The 20,877-nt window shown below is 32.6% G+C and overlaps 1 protein-coding gene across 1 annotated transcript; it reads right to left on the reverse strand.

The window, feature by feature from the left end:
• Nucleotides 1-1,998: 1,998 nt before the first annotated feature.
• Nucleotides 1,999-20,302, reverse strand: pasi2 (Protein). The gene is made up of 8 exons (XM_088239151.1): nucleotides 20,154-20,302; nucleotides 19,933-20,012; nucleotides 18,540-18,672; nucleotides 16,556-16,685; nucleotides 15,426-15,520; nucleotides 7,928-8,164; nucleotides 7,702-7,844; nucleotides 1,999-3,248 (listed from the first exon to the last, which is right to left on the reverse strand). The coding sequence occupies exons 2-7, from the start codon at nucleotides 20,001-20,003 to the stop codon at nucleotides 7,743-7,745; spliced, it is 768 nt and encodes a 255-aa protein (XP_088095277.1). The 5' UTR covers nucleotides 20,004-20,012; nucleotides 20,154-20,302; the 3' UTR covers nucleotides 1,999-3,248; nucleotides 7,702-7,742.
• Between the last annotated feature and the right edge of the window lie 575 nt (nucleotides 20,303-20,877).

Genomic DNA, 20,877 nt, shown 5'->3' on the forward strand with positions numbered 1-20,877 from the left:
TTGTCCTGCCTGAACGTTGGCTTGCCTGCTATTACCTTGGAAAAAGACTTTTCATAGATAAGTAGGTACCTAGGTACTTGTTTATGGTTCAATTCCAAAACATAAAAGAATTCATTTTCAAATATAGAATGCTTTTTGCAAATGTCAAACTCCGCTCTTCTCCCCAACAGGGGTGCTTATTGATGAATGCGACTTTCAAAAATGTATTGAATGTCAGTTAATACTATTTTAGTATTACCAAAAATCTAGTAAAAAGAAATAAACTATAAGGAATGTAAGAAAGGATTCCGATTGGAATCCATAAAAAATGAATGTTGTTTGTAAACATTCAAAAACAAACTTTTTTAAACACAAAAAAACAACGTCCTTTCATTTTTTGTATATGCATTCTCGTCTAATGCAGGTCGATGAAAAAAATATTTATGCTTTTAACTTTGCTTTTACAGATTTGATTGAAAATTTTAATATCTACGGACACGCGCAGCTCAAAGATCTACATTTCGCTGAAAACCGCACGTAAATCAGTTAAGCCGTTTGGGAGTTCAATGACATACCACATACAGAAGAATTATATATATATATATAGATATAAATTTATCGTTTTTTGATAATCTAAATTATACAAAATTCATGATTTTGCAATGTTACAAACTTAAAAAACAATTCATTCCTTTAAGATATTATAAATATGAAAAATCATTTTTGGTAATTGTACAAATCTGGCAAGGCACCATACAGACAAGCATTTATACAAATATGCCAAAAACAACATTTCCAATATAAATTATTTATGATTTGACAGAAAGTGCTCACAATATGTATATAGTTTTTAAATTATTTTTTTACAATATAATAAAAACAATAACGCTCCAACGAAATAAAAAAGTTAAAATTAACAATTTTATTAATATTTTTGGAATGAACCATGATATGGAGTCATGGAAAAAGAATTAAAAAATATTTATTTTTTTAAATGTCTTATGACCTGTAATTAGCTGGTTTAACCCTTTATAGGAAACATATTTTGTCAACGATATTTTGAGTCTATCCAAATTTTTGTACTGGATTCAACCCCCTAGAGTTAATATATTGATACTAAATCCATTTGTCAGGACACTAATTATGTTGTTTTAATAAGTGTCCTGACGAAGAGACAGGTAAGTCTTCAAACCGGAAGAAATAGAAAAGTCAGTAAGTGGTTATAAACAAATATTTAACAACATTTAGTAAAATGTTTGACCACAAAGTTAATGATTTAAATCATCATCATTCCCTTTCCGCACCGAATGGTGCATAGGGCACTGCATCGGTAAACCAATCGCATTGACCGTTTTTTGTTACATGAAGGTAAGACGATCAGTCTTACGCTTCAGGTACCAGTCCAGGGACTGTGAAATATTCCAGTGTAAAACCACCCTTTTAAATAAATATTTCATGTCAACCATGTCGGGAATCGAACCCGAGACCTCTCGCATAGTAGGCAAACTTGCTAACCATTACATCACGAGGCCGACCTAAAGCTTTAAATATTGATAATATTGTATATTAACAACTTGCAAGGGGGTTGAATCCAGTTCTTGTCTACAAAAGTTTGTATAGATTCAAAATATTGTTGACAAAACCACCTGGTCCATGAAGAAGTATAGAAATTGAAACATTTTCAGGCGTTGCCTAATATGCAGGTGAAATAATTCAATTAAATGAATCTCACCCGCATAAATAACGGTTTCAGCTCTTTAACTTCACAAACATCAACAGATGAAAGAATTGAATGAATATAAATATTCAAATATGGGCAGAATGGTGAATGTTACACAGTGTGTAAAGTGGCCACTTAAACCAGCCAATGCCATGTCATAAGCCCTGCAGATGCCTAGACTTCTGTATTACCTTCTCTAAAATGTTCTTTACCTCTGTTGTAATGTTAATATTAACAGCTCCCCAGGGAGTTGAATCCAGTACTTGATCATCAAAATATTGTTGATTTTTTATTAAGTCTTTTGGACCGTTGATATTTTAATAAGTTATGATTATAAATTTTATTTCATCATCATAGGATCTCTATAGTCCTTAAAATATAGCTTGATTAAAATGACAGCTGTCAAACTAATGTCACTAATGATGGGAAATTACAAATCACTGATCAAATTGATTTTATCAGTTTTTACATGCAAACATGAAACTCTGTTTCCGAAAATTTATACAAAAACGCAAAAACAAGCCTATTATAGTCCCTAGACAATTATTCACCAAAAAAAAAGACATTTATACTTTCCATAAACATCACATGAATTATTTTTTATTCAATCAATTTTCATTGATCAATTCGTCCCATCTCTTTTTGCAAAATGATGTAACCTTGTTAGAACGTCGTTAATAATTAGGTTTATATTAGTTTTTTTTTGTTTTAAAGCTGATTTTATACATTTTGATTTATATGTCAAGCATTGTATAAAAAAAAATCATTAACATGCCAGATACAAATGATTTTTCGTGTGTCAATATAAATCACAACTTTTTTTTATGGACAACATTAAATGAATTATTTTTTTATTCGATCGATTTACATTGATCAATTCGTCCCATTTCCAACATTTTTGCAAAATGATGTAACTTTGTAAGAACGTTGTTAATAATTAGGTTTATTTGAGTTTTTTTTGTTTGTTTTATAGCTGATTTTATATAATTATGTTGATTTATACGTCAATCATTGTATTTAAAAAATAAATAAACACGCAAGATACTAATGATTTTTCGTGTGTCAATATAAATCACTCCTTAGATGTTACTACAAAGTTGTGTCGTCACTTTTGCTGACAACCGTCATTCTAATCAAGCTATATTTTAAGGACTACAGGATTGGACATGCGTAAAAGATAAAGTTCTCCATTATACTAAACATTAAAAATAACCATACGATATATTGCGGAGATACTAAATTAAGTTCCCATTTTATGGACGGAGTCTGTAAATAAGAAATCTTAATACACGGACATTGCATTTGCTATTTTAAAACACTCACGATCAAAGCGAACGTAGACAGAATTGAGTTAGTGCCCTTGTGTACATACTGTTCGTTTGATCAAGATTTCACTAGTGTCACGTGAACACAAAGTACACAAATAAACATTATTTATTTATTATTATAAAGAGTAAAAAAACTTAGCTTAATATAACATCCCTAAAATATCTATGTAGGTATATCAAAAGATCTATTTTGAGAAGTCGAGGTTGGAGATTCCCTAATTCTGAAATACAAAAATTAAATATTAAATGTCAAAATAGGTTTTAAAAATTATTATTTACACGCAATTTTACATTATTATTTTTTCAAAACATTTTTCAAATTATTATTTTTTTTACAGGACTCACCGAGCCAATTAATATGGCTTGTCGGTAAAGATCCTTTACATTTAAACATATGATAACACTACATAGTTGTATAATAATAACTACTAACTTAAATACAAGGAGCGAAAAAAAAAGTAAATATAATTTATGTTTTCAAATAATATTTAGAAAAATGTAGAAAATGAAAAAATAAGTATATGATATCGCAATTATAAGAAAAAAATAAATCCATAACCGGAACACCAAAATTTAAAATAGAAGTGTGTACATGATTAATTACATTACTAAAATGTGTCATTAATTTTGAAGATATTTTTTTAATTGACTTGAATTTATTATCTTATATTTCACTTAAAGATTCTTCTCATCGTTTCTTTGAATCCCTTAAATTAAATATGTGTATATTTATGTTTTTCCTTTTTTTAAAATGTTATTACTATTTTATTTTTACATCTGAGCATGTTTTTCATTCTTTATTTTAATTCTTAACTTTTAATTACTTTTACAAATTTTCTTCATTTTTAATATTATTTCCATTTGTAAATACTAACTACAAACTACAAACTTTAAAATAACTTTTTTTACTTAAATTTTAATTTTTAAACAACTTTCATTTATGTTTTTCTTTTCCTTCTCTTTTTTGTACTTGAATTAATAACCTTACATTTAATTACTTAATAATATGGAAATTTCACTGGTCCATTAGAGTTAAGTCTAACTGTGTAAAATATAAAACTTTGTAACTGTACTGTATGTTTTCTAAATAAAATGAAATAAATAAATAAAATAATTAATAGGCACAAAGCATTTTTTATATATTTTTTTTATTTATTTACAATTTTAAAAAACCGGTTAGGGTTACATTAGAAATTTAATATTGTCTAGTCATTTTATGTTTCGTCTAGTCTAGTTAGTTCAGTCATCGTGTGCTTTTTCAGATTGATTTTAAATTTGTCTCCAGTAAAAGTTTTCAAGTAGTAAGGTAAGTCGTTGTAGTGTTTAAGACCATTATGTAGTATTTTTGACTGTCCTGTGTTTGTCTTTGCCTTTTCAATATGATAGTGTTGTTGTTGTCTGGTGTTATATTTGTGTATGTCAGCATTTTTGACTAATATTATGTCGTCGTCTTGTATGTTTCCCAGTGTTATTTTGAGCACAATTTTTAAGGTCTCAATTTTAGTCAAGTAGTTTATGTCAAACTGGTGTGTTTTTTGTACAGGTCAGTCGTAGAGGTCAGGTAGGGTAGGTGGGATTGCCCTGAACTATTATCTCTCATCAACTTCAGGGTGCCTGGAAGAATGACTAGACAGGTGCCACCGTTTTGTAGCAACAATTCGCGGACGGTGTATACTTGTAATGCCGTATTAAACAGACTTCATGAACTCGGCAATAGTTATTCCCACGATATATTTAGTGTAGGGTATTGTTCCTATAGAACAAACCTTTTGAACTTTTTCAAAGATGGTGAATAGTAATTATATTTATTTATTCGTGCATTTCATAATATATACAGTTTTTTGTTCACTTTGCCCCGCTGTAGGAAACAGTACTTATGATTTTCTTGTTGTAAACTTTCTACTGAATATGCTGTATAATTTTTAGGTTAATTTTTTTAGTATAAATCTTGTATAATTTTTAGGTTTATTTTTTTTTATAAATCTTGGGCATCAGGAAATTTATATTTAAAAAAAATAAAAAAATATTGAGCCAAATATGTTAGAATTATAAATGTTTGTAAAAGGCAGATTAGCCGTTTATGTTAATAAAATAAAATAACTTCAAAAACATTTAAGTTTGTAAGTGAAAATTCTTGATGGAAGTTCATTGTAATTTATTATATAAATAAAACACGAGTCATACTTTAATCCACAAATTTGGAATATCCAGTGACCGGTTTCATCGCTTTCGCGACATCTTCGAGACTGGTATCTTTATTAAAGAGTTAAATGTATTTATACAAAACAGAGGTAAGGATAGATAATTCAAAGTTATATGTAAGTAAATTAAATAAAGTTATTTTTATCTTAAGGATCATTGTCAAAAATTTTTCTTTGGGTTAACTAATGAGTTGATATAATGCTATTTTAATGAGTTTAAGTAATGAATTTACTTACATATAACTTTGAATTATCTATCCTTACCTCTGTTTTGTATAAATACATTTAACTCTTTAATAAAGATACCAGTCTCGAAGATGTCGCGAAAGCGATGAAACCGGTCATTGGATATTCCAAATTTGTGGATTAAAGTATCACTCGTGTTTTATTTATATAATAAAAAATAAAATAACTTCTAATAATATTTCTATTGCCAAATTTTTAAAAATTCTGCATCGTAATTTATTGATGTAAAGACTTTATTCTTCCTAAACATGCGTCAACTGCATGTCCCTATTTAGTCAAATGTCAAAATAAGACACTCAAACAAAATGGTATATTACACTGCACCTACTTTAAATTTAGTTTGAGACAATAATTTACACATTTTTTTATTTACCTCGATTTTATTCTCCATTCACGCGGCGGCGCGCGGCTTGTTATCTTTTAACAGATCGAATGAGTTTAAAAAAATTTTCAACGTAAAACCGGGGTTACAAAAACGTAAAAAACGTTAATTGGGGAGAATATTTGAATAAGAATTTATGGAAAAAAAAAAATTTTCCGTGTAAAAAGCGGGAAAAAGTAAAATCGAGAAACGTAAAAATGAGGTTTTACTGTATATATATATATATATATATATATCAGAGGCGTGCGGTGAGGTTTTTGATTATGGAAGCAATTAGTATATAAGTAATTGGTACATAATAATTTACACTGCCCTTAAGAAATTAAAGATAAACTAAACACTTATATGATTAGAAATAATAGCAGTAATTTCACATATCTAGTAATAAATAAAAGGAGGGTGAGTGCCGGGAGCAGGGTGAACGGTGCACTAAAATCTACTTTGGCAAACAAATGTTTATCGCAGGAGGCTAAACTAGCAGTTCACAACGGAGTTCTAGTTCCAACTCTAATGTATGGGAGCGAAGTATGGAATTGGAAAAATAATGATGAAAGTAGGTTGAATGCTGTCGAAATGCGATCCCTCAGGCGAACGTGTGGTAAAACGATGTATGATAGGTGCACAAATGTCGAGATCCGTGAAGTGTGTAAGGCTGAGACATGCATTATTGACAGAATCAAGAAAGGGGTGCTGCGTTGGTTTGGACATGTAGAGCGAATGGACAGCGAAAGAACGACTAAAAGGATCTACGATGCAAATGTTTGATGGATGCAGAAAACGAGGAAGACCGAGAAAGACATGGCACGATCAAGTCCATCAAATACTTGAAGATGGACATGTCAAAAGTAGGAATAATCGGCGTGCTTGCATAAGAAGATGTATGAATGTAGAGGAAGCGAGGTCTGTATGCCAAGATAGAGTGTTATGGCGTTCTATCCTCTCTGCCTACCCCTACGGAGAAACGGCGTGATGGTTTGTTGTTGTTGTTGTTGTTAGTAATAAATTGAAATAAAAAATCTACCAAATTCACTATATTTACTATTATAAATAACTGCGAGTATTTTGTGGCGTTCTATTTAATTTGACTAAAATGCAGTGAAACCAAAATTGATATTATCTCGTTAAAAAACTTGACTTTTCAACGAAAAAAAAATGGTCATTATTTGAACCCGAAAAATAAAAATATGTAATGGATTACAAACTTTTTTCTTATAACAAATCAACATTATATTGATATAATGTTTAAATTGAATTCTCAATTCTATTTTGTATTCCTACTCAACCACAAAATATTAATTATATATTCAGCGCCAAAATACCGAAATCGCATCTGCTGCGCGGCGCGGCGTTACGTTCGCATCGCATCTAAACTACATGGCAAAAAACGTATTGGTGTGTTTCGGTTGCTTCCGTTGCCTAATGAGAATTGAAGTCTGCGCCTGCGCCCGGACTGCGCGTTCAGTACGGCGCTGGAACGGAATTTCGAATTTGCTTCCACCGCGATCGATTTTAAATTGATACCCAGCCAGCCGGTAGCAAGTACTCGCCGATCAGTACGCGCATAACAGCGCTGGTGAACGGATGTGTTAGTGGTTGCGTTGCTATTAAACATTTTTTTATAAAACAATTGTAAAATTCTTCCGCAATTTATGGCGATTATAAATAAAATTATTATTACATTATTTGTTTATAGTAATCTAAATGTTAGGTATTATGACTGATAATTAATTTATTAATTATGATATTTTGTAAACATTATTTGGCTAAATTTAGGGGAACCAATGGTTCCATGCGTTCTATGAGCGGACCGCGCATGATATACATATATAAGATAATTTTAATTACCTGTTTGTACAGACAGCAGTGGAGTGGGGTTAGGTTAGTTCTCAGCCCACTGGCATTGTGGACACGGTACTGTGCGGAGTGGTAGGACGCGACCCGGCCAGAGAATGGGTCGTCGAAGCGTTCAGCGACGCCATAGTGCCCATCTAGAGTAAGTTAAGTCATTTTGAGCCATTTCAGTCGCCCGCGATAATCTTTCTCATTGTAATACTAAATAAGTTAGATTTACCCTGAGGTGCGCCAAATCCTCCAATTTGGTCAGGTCCGATAGCTCTATGTAGAGACTGTACACCAGGAGCCAGCCGTAGCAGCCGACGACGATGAAGACTATCCAGACCAGCAGCATGATGATGTTGTAGCCAAAGATAAGGTCGTTGACGATGCACGAAAAGACGAAGGCGAAGAACCGAAAGAGAATGAACACAGCGAAGCAATAGATCCACGGCATTATCTTCTTCTCGTGTTCCTGGAAATACAGAGAAAAATAACGAGATATATTTTATTTATGTATTATTTTACAGTTTATAAACATATACAATAAATAGGCTAGGCTTTGTTATCAGAACAACAAGAGAGTTTAACCCTTAGACTGCTAAACAACGATATATCGTTGTTGTTAATCCCTATCATAAAGTTTTAACTAGACTGATGCTGACGTCATAATCCCCAAAAGGGTAAATGAATTCGGGAACTGCTTGTTGCACTTAACCGTCAGTGGTATAAAACATTTTCAAAACATGAAAATTACTTATTCGACGGGTTATTATTCAGTTTCGTACTTATTTCAGCCCTACGGAAAATTTAATACAAAAAATGTTTTCTTACGCGCGGTAAAAATTCGAACATCAAATTGTACAGCAAAGTTTCTTGAAAATTAATAAAAAATAATATAAAATATTTTAATAAAAATGAACTACTTTGAACGGCGTCACTTGTTCATATGAATCATCCAAGATATATTTTACTCATATTTTGTTTAGCATGCATTGATGGAAGTGGTAGGTTTGATAATAAGGGCATTTTGCCCCGCAATCAACAAAAAAACCATCATAATACTGTCGTTTCAATAATAACTATTAAAACAATGCGCCTTTAGATTGCTGTGCGAGATCATTTTTGTTTGTTTTTATTTTCGATTAAGAAAGGGTTTACAACCGCTGTACGAGAATGTGTTGCGGGCGGCACAAGCTGTCTATCTTGCTCACTCCACTGGGCTTGAATTAGATATTTATGAAATGGAAGATTTTTCTTGGAATTGCTATTAATTTTTAAAACAGTAGTGTGTTTGGAAAACAACGTATTCGATAAAATATTTTTAAAATGTATTAATAATAAGATTTCTGATTAGATTCTTGAAAAACTGCGTAGCAGCGTAAGGGTTAAGTTTGTTGATGCATTAAAAATATTATACATGACCCTAGTAAGAAGCCAGTTAGAATATGGGTCCTCATTATGTTACCCATATAAACAGTGTGGAGAAGGTCCAACACAAGTTTTTGAGATTTACGAATTTCAAATTAAACATTCCAATTGAAGAGCTTAACTATAAATGTTTAATGAAGCAGTTAAAATTAATACGTATTAGTAATAGAAGGGAAATTTCAGATTTAGTTCTGCTTTTCAAGTTATTAAATAATGTTCTAGACAGTCCCGAACTTTTAAATTGTGTGTATTTTTATGTGAGACAGCGTGGGACGAGACGAAAAAGTGATACAATATAAATAAAATTTCCCAATATTTAGGGAAAAAATCGTATGCATTTTATGCAAATTCAAATTGTGTTTTTAAGATTGAGTACCTACATAAAATTATTTAAAAATAAAAAAATAATTCAATTAACTAACTAACCATCACGCCATTTCCCCAGAGGGGTAGGCAGAGAGGATAGAACGCCACACCACTCTGTCCTGGCACACTTCCTTTGCTTCCTTCACATTCATACATCTTCTCATGCACGCACGTCGATTATTCCGACTTTTCACATGACCACTTTCAAGAATTTGTTGTACTTGATCATGCCATGTCTTTCTCGGCCTTCCTCGACTTCTACAACCAGACACATTCGCATCATAAATCTTTTTAGCCGTTCTTTCATCATTCATTCGCTCCACATGACCGAACCATCGCAAAAGACCTTTCTTAATTTTGTCGATAATGCTTAACTCAGCCTTGCATTCTGCTCTAATTTCGACATTAGGGCACCTATCATACATTGTTTTTCCGCACATTCGCCTGAGGGATCGCATTTCAACAGCATTCAGTCTACTTTCGTCCCTTTTTTTCCAACTCCATGCTTCGCTTCCATACATTAGGGTTGGTACCAGAACTCCATTATGAACTGCTAATTTAGCCTCTTGCGATAGACACTTATTTGCTACGACAGACTTTAAGGCACCATTAACTCTGTTACCGGCACTAACCCTCCTTTCAATATCCTTGTCCATATTTCCATCTCTAGTAAACATACTACCCAGATATACAAATTCTTCGACCTGTTTCAAACTATCTCCATTTACTACAATCTTACATTCAGTCATAGTTACATTTCTTTCAAAGACCATGACGTTCGACTTTTGCACATTCATTAGCAAATCACTCTCCTTGCACACTTCGTAAACCTTTGTAACCAAGGATTGCAGTTCCTCTTCGCTGTCAGCTAGGAGGACTGCGTCATCGGCGTACAGAAGGCAACTGACAGTAAGATTACTCATTTTCGCTCCCACATCCATACTTTTCAATTCTCTCATACATTTATCCATGTATATGTTGAATAACTACGGTGACATTACACATCCCTGTTTGACTCCTTTAGGGATGTCAAACCAGGAAGTTAATGACCCATTTACCCTTACACACGCTACACTATCTTTGTACAAGGAAGCAATAGCGCGGACAAGGTTGTCACTCACTCCATACTCCGATAGAACCATCCATAATTTTTTCCTATCAACTCGATCAAATGCTTTTTGCAAATCAACAAAAGCGCAAAAAAGCTTCTGGTTTTTCGCCAAAAACTTTTCTGTCATATTGCGTAATGCAAATATTTGATCCATACATCCTCTACCATTCATAAATCCACTCTGTACATCCCATACTTTCTCCTTGGTCACGTTTCTTACTCTTTCTATCAGTATTCTTCCATACATTTTGCCGACAGCGCTCAGAAGACTGATAGCTCTGTAATTCCCACACTCCACCTTAGAACCATTTCCCTTGTATAACGGCATAACAACTGCCCTCCTCCAATCAGGTGGAGTCCTTTCCTCCTTGAGACACAAGTTAAAAAGTTTATGTAGCCATGTGAGAATTAATTTGCCACCCGACTTAATAAACTCTGCTGCAATACAGTCATACCCTTGCGCTTTACCATTCCGCATACATTTGACAACGCTGATAATTTCTTTCATACTAATCTGACTTACCTCATCATTTGCGTTCAGACACACCTCGGATAATGTCGATACATCGGCACCGCCCGAGTTACCAGTGTGCGATTCATAAACTTCCTCAAAGTATTCCTTCAATTAAATAATAATAATAATTCAATTAAATCTTTGGTAAATATGAATAATACCCAATTTTGACAATTCTTACTATTTTTATGCAGTATATTTAGTATAGTCTTGTACAATAATGATATTTTAATGAAATTTCATTTTTTCCATACATTTTTCATTTCCTCACTTTGAAGTTTTCCTCAGTTTTACACTTTTTTGTTGCTCCCTTGAAAAACGTAAAACAGTATTTACTTGTCACAATTTACTTGTCTAATCAACATTAAAGGCTGTAAGTGTGGTAAAAACTCCTTAGTTTAAATAAGAACAAAATTTTGGCATTTTAAAAGGCTGAGCTTTCAAAATTGCACCATATAAAATAAAAATAAAAACATTTGATTAAAAAAATATACATACTCAAGAGTTTTTTAAAACTAAAATATAACGACGGTGGAAAGGAAAACTTCCTAAGCGACATGTAGCATCTTTGCAGAAGAGCCAATTAAAGATATTTTTTTAATTAATACAAATTTAAAATTATTATTAAAAAAAAAAACTTTCATTGGCTCTTCTGTAAAGTTGGCTACATGCTGCTTAGGAACTTTTCCTTTCTGGCGTCGATAATTACTTTCCAACCAACAGATTACACCTCTTGAAATTCAGACTAAACTCAGAAAAATTTTAATATTAATATCTGCCAGTTGACGGCATTTAAATTTTGCTAAAAACGTACTAAAGAAATTAAATGCTTACAAAAAAAAAATTCTTCCATAAAAATAAATAAAACAAACATAAATGCCACAAATGAGGGTTTGAACTTAAAAATGTTAATTAATTTGATTTTTTAAAGGCATAATTTTACGAAAAATACCATCAAATTTGTGTTATTCAAAATGCGTTTATTTTTTTATAAAAACCAATATTTAAGTTTATTTCTTTAGACTTAGACTTAGCTGTTCAATCCATTATCTTCAAATAATTGGAACAAATTTCAACAATGTTTGATTACGTCCAAATGCTTGCAGACTGGCTGGATTTCCTCCCTAGGGAGTTGTTCATATTTAAATTTATTTCAACCTCAGCCGGATGAATCTCACCCACGTGATAAAGGTTTCAGCTCTTTTACTTTACAAAAGTCAACAGATGGAAGAGTTGAGGAAATGCGGATGTTCAAACATGGGCAGAATGGTGAATGTTACACAGTGTGTAAAGTGGCCACTTAAACCAGCCAATGACAGGTCATAAGCCCTGTAAATGCCTAGACTTCCGTATTCCCTTCTCAAGAATGTTTTCCCTCTCTGTTGAAATAAATTTGAATAGGAACAAATTTTAATTAAATACTTTTTTATGTGGGTACCAACGTACGTAAGTATAGTGGAAATTTCAAGAGGCGTAATCTGCCATGTAATGAGGAATTCCAGCCCAACCCGGAATTAAATTTTAAAAATGTTTTCGTGTACACGTGAATATTTAAAAATTTTGGAGTAGGATGAAATATCTCAAAAACGCACGCAAAAATAAATAAAAAATGTCAAAAATAGTATTCATTTTAAAATCGTAAATAATGACGTCACTCCTTATATCTACGCGTAGTATTTTCGGTTTCCGCTTTAAAGCCCCCGCAACACGAAACGAAAAAAAAGAGTATAATTTGACATTTCAACCAGAGATTATGTCAACTTTTTAGGTTTTTCTCAATCGAAACGTTCGTAAAAACAACCATAACATAGAAATGAGCAAATTAAGATCAACTAAATGAAGTAATCAAAGCAATATTCCATAGATTCTTGTCAGGTAGGTGAAAGTAAGAACGCCAACCGTTTCATGACGTCACTACTGAAAAGTGACACACTGATTACAGTCATTTGGCGCGGTATTTGATAAATGTAACTTTAAAAAATCATATCTTTGTAAATAACACACAAAAAAAATAATATTTTTGCTTAGTTAAATAGTACGCTAATAAAAAATAAATAAATTAGAAAACAGTGGAATTCCTCATTCTAATTTAATTTAGTTTGTTGTGAGTTGTGCTGTATTGTGAGTGGCATGCAGATGCTGTGCTTTAAAAAAAAAGATGGCAAAACATATCAATGACATGACAGAAAAAGCGTAATTAGTGATGCTGCGATTATACCTTGAACTTTCTTCTCCCAGTAGCTGTGGAGCACTGTGCGATACAGAAATATGAATATAACGACGGTGAATGAAAGTGACAATGTTTTATATAAAAATTGAAAAGCATTTTCAGGCAATGCCTAGTAGGTGAAATAATTGAGTCACCCACATCATTAACGGTTATTAGGATACACAGTAAAACCTCGTTTTTACGTTCTTCAATTATACGTTTTCCCGCTTTTTACGCCGAAATGTTCAGATCTCTTTTTTTTCCATACATTCTAATTCGAAGATTCCCCCCAATTAACATTTTTCACAATCCCGGTTTTACGTTGAAAATTTTTCGAAACTCATTCGATGTGTGAAAAAGCGCCGAGCCGCGCGCCGCCGCGTTTGCCCAAAATAGAGGATAAAAGCAAGGTAAATTAAAAAAGGGTAAATTATCATCTCAAACAAAATTCAAAGTGGGTGCAGTGTAATTGACCTTTTTGTTTAAGTGTCTAATTTTCTGAAAGGCTATTCTGCATTGCATTTTTCAAGCAAATACAATCTTAGTGACGTTCCAATATCCTTTGGCGTTAGTTTTTCATTACATACTTAAATGTTTTTTGAACAAAAATACTATATTTACCAAATTGTGACACGCAGTTGAGGCATGTTTAGGCCGAATAAAGTCTTTACATATTTATTTATTTATTATATACATACGGCCTAAGCCAATTACAACAGTTACATGAAGAAACATAAATGCAAGAAACTGAACAAAAAGAACATAAAACTATTTAGCAAAGACAAACAAGGGCAAAACAATAATTGTATACAATATATTCATAAAAACGAAAGATCTAAGACTTCGAGCTAAACCATGCCAATCCAACTTCATCCCACACTGTTTAGTTGCAAAGAGATCTACGAAAAGCCGGAAGATCTATCCCAAAGAAGGAACAAATAAACATGAATCGTGCCGTATTAGGGGCGTGGCCAATGGAATGACCGTTCTTGCGGGAATTCAAAATTACAAATTTAAAAGTATTTTTTTTGCTACTAATAATTAGCAAAACATTTCTTTTTTTACTTGACAGTATTTTATAGACCTTCATTACTTTAGAAATGTAAAAAAAAACCTGATATTTCCATATTATATTTTTATGCAGTGCCATTTTTCCATACATTTTTTATTTCCTCACTTTAATGTTTTCCTCAGTTTAAACTGTTTTCTTGTTGCTACCTTGAAAAACGTAACAAGGGGTTTTACTGTATCTCTTATATTAGGATTTTTAGAAACTTGATTAAATACACAATCGGCATCAACCCGATGCGTGTACATCTAACACACTGTATTTTATGTATTAGGCGTTAACATAAGTTGTGTCCGATTTTTTCTAAATTTAAAAATGAGCATCAAAAATAAAACAAGGTGGTAAGGTTAACTTTTGTCTACTTGCAATTCCATTTCAAAGGCTTGTAATCAAATAAAATAATATATGTAATGTAAAAGCAAACACAATATCTTATAGTGCAGAAAATTTTCATAAGAATGAGAACCTTAACCATTTTTTTTAACTTTTGGTGACACAATTTATGTTAATAATACTCGGGATTTTTATGCTTTTGTACGGCTGTAAAAATCTGAAAAATTCAAGTATGATATGTATGCGAATATTATTCAGTAGCGTTCACAGGTGGACTGGACAATATTGTCTTGTCCCAGCATCGGATCTATTGTCCTAGAGATAGACAAGCAGGCTCTCTCCACAGGATAATGGATTATCCCCACCACCGCGCACATCCGTATTATCCTTGTGTGAACACACACGGACAGGACATGGGGACAATAGGCACTTGCTAAGAGCGTGCATTTTATTTCGTCCTACAACGATTCCAATACATCTTGGTATATTAAAAAAAAAAAAATTTGCCGAACGCGCTTGTAATGCGAGTTTTCGTGTATTCATTTTTGCAGCATTTTGCGTGTGGGCTACGGTCTAATTGTTCAATTGTCCTGTCTTGCGTGGTTGAGGCTGTTCATTGTGCTGGGATAGGACAATATGATCCAGTATGTTGTATTGTCCTCGTGTGAACCCTGCTTTAATTTGATATTTGAGTGAAGATTACCTTCCGAAGTGCGTTGATCAGCATTATACTCGTGACAAACACGCAGCAGGCGCCAATCAGAGAAAATAGGGAAAATACTATCAGAGTATTTCGCACTGGAAACAGAAAAAATGTATTATTTATACATATAAAAGACGGCGCATACTTAAATCTACAAATTTGGAATAAGCAGTCTCAGTGTTGAAATCCTGGTTATGAACCCTGGTATCTGTTAGCTAAATGCTGGACCCTCAATAAAGATGAAGGTTCGCTTTTCAGTTTCAGTGCTGCAGAGCAGCGTTTATTTAATAATTTAAAATACATATAACAATTTGTTACCTACTATAGTCCTTAAAATAAAGCTTGATTAGAATGACAGTTGTCAGCAAAAGTGACGACATAACTTTGTAGTAACATCTTAGGAGTGACTTATATTGACATACGAAAAATCATTCGCATCTGGCATGTTAATTTATTGTTTTAATACAATGCTTGACATATAAATCAACATAAATGTATAAAATCAGATTTAAAACTAAAATAAACCTAATTATTAACGACGAACTAACAAGGTTACAACATTTTGCAAAAATGTTAGAGATGGGACAAATTGATAAATGTAGATTGATCTAATAAAAAAATAATTCATGTGATGCTGTTCATGAAAAAAGTATAAATGTCTTATTTTTGGTGAATAATTGTCTTAAACACACTATAATAGGCTTGTTTTTGCGTTTTTATACTCTCCACAACTTAGTTTGTCAGGAAGTTCTTCCCGGGGTTGGATGAGAAGGAGGCAGTGTTTAGTTGCAATGAATGACCTCTGAGATGGCGGTTTTCATTCATAGTGAACATTGATTTCAACTTGGGCACATTATATTGCTCAGTTAAGATCAAGTCACCACGCTGCCTGCGCTCCCAGTGAACTTAACCCGAGCTCCCTTAAGCGGTCCTCGTATGATTTATTTCTTAGAGAAACTACCATTTTAGTCGCATGTTTAGTTTTACATGCATTAATTATCTTCAGCGCCTCTATCGTATGGAACTGACGGATGTTTTGACTCACTGTTATTTGAACTCATGGCCTGTTTGACATATTTTCATAGTCATAGCAAGTAAATGTACATAATTAGTTAAAAATAGTTTGTTACCATGGATGTTCCCAACGTAGACGAACTCAAATGATATGATGTAGTAGCCGTAATGAGTTGATCCAGGAGCCGCCATCCCAAGGCAGTATATATCGAATATTGACTCCGCTATTGTGAACAATGCCATGAACTGAAATCAAATTATAAAATGTACAAACTACAAAATTTAAATAAACATACAATTTTCAAATGTTCAGTTTGCCCCGGGAATAGTGGGACAATTAAATAAACTAATTTTCGAGAGCAGCGCTTTTTAATATCGATTTTTAATTTGTCTCTCATATGATTCTTCAAATAGTCACACTTAGTGATTGTGGTCATTTACTTTAGTCGAACAGTTGAAAATTGCGTAAGTTGCATAAGCCGAAAGTCACATAGGTCGTAAGTCGCCTAGGTCGTAAGTAGCATAGGTCATAAGATGCCTAAGTCGTAAATCTCATAAGTCAAAAGTAGCACAGGTCATTAGTCGGATAACGTCGTTGCGCCAGCAATATCTGCTAAGCAACACTTTATATAGGCCAAGATAAGTAAAGCATTATTAAAAACTTGGTCTATATAAAAATCCTCAATATTTGCTTAATACCCTCATAAAATATTAGCACTATTATGCACCTATATCAATAAACAGCCATTATTGTTAATATATGAGGAAACTTTGTAAATATTTAAGTTAGCTTGATAATGTCTTAAGAAGACAAAACGCGTCACATTATAAAATAAATCCAATAAAAGTATTGTATTTCGGATACCTAACTAAATTTTAATATGGAATTCTATCTGCATATCCAATAAACAAAATGAACTACTTTGAACTCACAAGTTCTTTAGGATCAACCAATGATAGAGTGTGGCAATTTATTTTTGGTTTACGGGAAGTCAATCCACAAATCAGCAGAACTCACGGTATAGAACTTGTGACGTCACAGGCGGAATAATTACAAAACTTAAAAAATCACAGCGCTGTATACAATTTTTTTTTGTTGTATTGTTTGACAGTTTCCTCACATTGAAAGCATCCACCACATACCCAAATCTGTTTTAAAGACTAAATGTTTTTCTTCAGATTCACTCATGAAATCTAGCAATTTTTTTTTTCATTGCGAATTGATTATATTTCTTCATCTACTAACCAAATTCAGTAAGGAAAAGCACGAACAAATATTTACATTTACAACTTTCAATGTCCCTTTCACTGTCGCTCTAAAACCCCCCCTCATCGTCCACAAGGTAGGGACAAGGGGAAGTATAAATAAATAAATAAATCCATCACCCAGTTCAAACCCTTTTATGTCGACAGTGATAGGAAACGTTAGTATCTACTCTCTGGAGCACCAGAACGCCCCCAGGTGACCCTAAATTCCTTACAGTACAAATGAACAATTTTGGGGCAATTTTCTTTCAGTTCAATTCGTTGTTGCAGTACGAAAATGGATGCAGCAAACTCTGTTAAAGCCGTTCTTTGTGCATTAATAATAAAAATAATAATAATAATAATAATGTTTGGATAATTTATATAGCGCTATTTTTGTGAAAATCACCTCAAGGGCGCTGTACAATAAATAAATATCCCAACACGTCTTGCAGCTACAGAGCGCATGGACGGTTGGGATTCTAGTTCCTCGTCTCCAATTATGATATATATAAGCTAGATAATAGAACGTCTTGCAGCTACAGAGCGCATGGACAATAAGAAATCTAGCAGGGGCTATAAATAGGGATTTACATTTTTATTTTTAAATTTTTTATTTGACAATGAAGTTTAGAGTTTAAGTGATATTTTAAAAACGAAATAAAAAGCAGATTTATATAATTAGAATTTAGATAACAACAAGTCTCGCAGCTACTGAGCGCATGGACGGTTGAAATTCTAGACCCCAGTTACTAAATTTAGATGGTTGATATTGTTTTTAATGCAATGTTTTTTGCTAATATTATTGTAAATGTGTTTGTTCTCTCATCAAATAAATAGATAGATTATACTCACAAGGGTAAAGAAACCTGTGAGCAGAGACCCTCTCTGTATGTCCAATACAAAAGCATCGTGTAGTATGGGTTTCTGGTACCACGGGATCCGGATGGATCGCATAGACTTACTAGATTTCAGGTTTGTAGACGATCTAAAAACAAGAAAAGTTTGAAGAAGAAGAAGTTAGATTACAACAAGTCTTGCAGCTACTGAGCGCATGGACGGTTGGAATTCTAGACTAAATTTAGTTAATTCTAGACCCATTGACTAAATTTAGATATTTGATAGTTGGTAAAATTTACCTATTGAAGCTAGATGTATAGTATAATGAAGGACGCAACAACTTTTTTGCTAATCTTTGCTTTTAATTTTTGTATAAAATTGTAAGATTCAATATGTCCATGTACTTCTGGCCCCTAAGCTATACAACTTTTTAAGCAAGGACATATTGGCAAACAAAATGAAAAACAATATTTTCAAAGCTAGAGTACATAAATGGATTGCTAAAAAGACTAGACAGGAAGCTGAGGAATATGTTTTATATATAAGAATATAATTTTAGTTTCGTGAAAATTCTTTTTCGTTTTATTGATGTAGGTATGTTTTTAACTTTTTATTTCTTTTGAATTTTTACAAAATTGATGTGAAATTATGTATAAAATAAATAATACACTGACACTCCGGAACGTGCCTGTGGCCAGTGGAGTGGCTACATCTATAAATAAAAAAAAAAATATATTGAATGTACCTATTGTATAAACATTTTTGCTAACTATGTATTTGTATTTTATATTAGATTAAATAAATAAATAAAATTTATAATTTTCTCAAACTGAACGGTTTGGGTAGGTTGCAAGGGCGGGCAAATTGCCTTAAGGCAATATGCCCGCCCTTATATGTATATAAACTGTCAAATAAATAAACTTTCTGAACGTATTTTTTACATTTTTGACGAACGTTTGTGTGAGGTAAGATACTTCTATCATTTTTTATGTTATGTATTTATGAATAAACGTATGTCCACTTTCCGAATTTTGACAAGTCCATCTTCAAGAATTTGTTGAATTTGGGCATGCCATATCTTTCTCATGCCATTCAATGGCATGAAATCATTCTTCTGCAGTGATAAATACAGAGGATGGTATATATGCGCTTCTACAGCTAATCATGTTGGGAAGAGCGAGGGAAAGCGTGGAGTTGGAAGTCGACAGATATCCTGGGTGAGAAACATTCGCGACCGGACGGGAGTGCCTAATCTAGAGTGATCGCCAGCGTCGGAGGGACACAACAAAAGAAGTACATAACTTATAAGGCTGTTAAAATCAAAAATAAAATCCTCCAAGTCAGAGAAACGAAGTATGAGTAATAATAAATACTTCAATGTTTTATATTAAAAATGTTTTAAACTTACTTTCCAGTGTAATGGGAATATACAGAAGGTGTCGACCGATAGGTCGACGGAGTTTTTCGCCCGTAATTCATTATTGTAAGCTAGAAAAACAAATAAAACAAATTGGTTACACCCACTTTGAATTAGTCATAACTTAAACACAAAGTATTCGCATTAGACAAATAGATTGTCTTATATTAACACCAGATTGTATTGCACAAACGTTTTATTGATAAACTTACGAAATTACTTGGCTTTATTACTGGAAAATCGAAAAGTTATTCAGAAAATGACAGATATTACAAAGGCGTGGTAGTGTTTTCGACAGTTTTCGTGTTTTGTTATGTTGTTAAGAAGTGTTGCCATTTAAAATAAAACACTTGTGCTGTCTGTTTAAAACCCGAGTAAAAAAGAACTGGTTATATTCTTACTTTGAAATGTCAACAAGTTTTTTGTATACGTATATTTTTACATTGGGTTCGGTTGGAAATTAGGGCAAGTAGGTACCCCCAAAAACGGTTTGTATTATTATCTTGAAATATGGGTAATTCATTTTAGCAAAAATAAAAAAATACTCATCCCAGTAAAATAATTTGTATTCTTCTAATACGAAAAAGAGGGATGTTGATTCTTCATAAAAACAAGTTTTTACTAACTATGCACAATTTACATAATATAAATTGCGAAATATTACAATACGCTACAATCCCTCACGCCGTTTCCCCGTAACGGTAGGCAGAAAGGATAGGATAACACCACTCTGTCTTTGCATACAGATCTCGCTTCATCTACAAACGATTGCGTAGATAAATCATTTGTTTACTAAAATGTTTGAATATTTAAAAACGGCGACATTTAATTAATAAGAAAGTATTACTATATTTATCATCATCATGTTTTTATGAGAATGTAAAGCTTTTTTTGCTTCAGGTACCCTACCCTGTACATGAAGTATAGAAAAAATGT

This window comes from Micrasema longulum, unplaced genomic scaffold (assembly GCF_059751315.1).
Source record: "Micrasema longulum isolate JH-2025_06_02 unplaced genomic scaffold, ASM5975131v1 h1tg002077l, whole genome shotgun sequence".
Taxonomy (NCBI): domain Eukaryota; kingdom Metazoa; phylum Arthropoda; class Insecta; order Trichoptera; family Brachycentridae; genus Micrasema; species Micrasema longulum.

What these genes read in the sequence shown, in the direction of transcription:
- pasi2 (XM_088239151.1), bottom strand. Translation starts at nt 20,003, where the DNA reads ATGAATTACGGGCGAAAAACTCCGTCGACCTATCGGTCGACACCTTCT. An exon ending in CTACGTTGGGAACATCCATG is followed by an intron (nt 15,521 to 16,555) that starts GTAACAAACTAT and finishes TTCTGTTTCCAG; the next exon opens with TGCGAAATACTCTGATAGTA. An exon ending in TGATCAACGCACTTCGGAAG is followed by an intron (nt 8,165 to 15,425) that starts GTAATCTTCACT and finishes CTGTATTTCCAG; the next exon opens with GAACACGAGAAGAAGATAAT.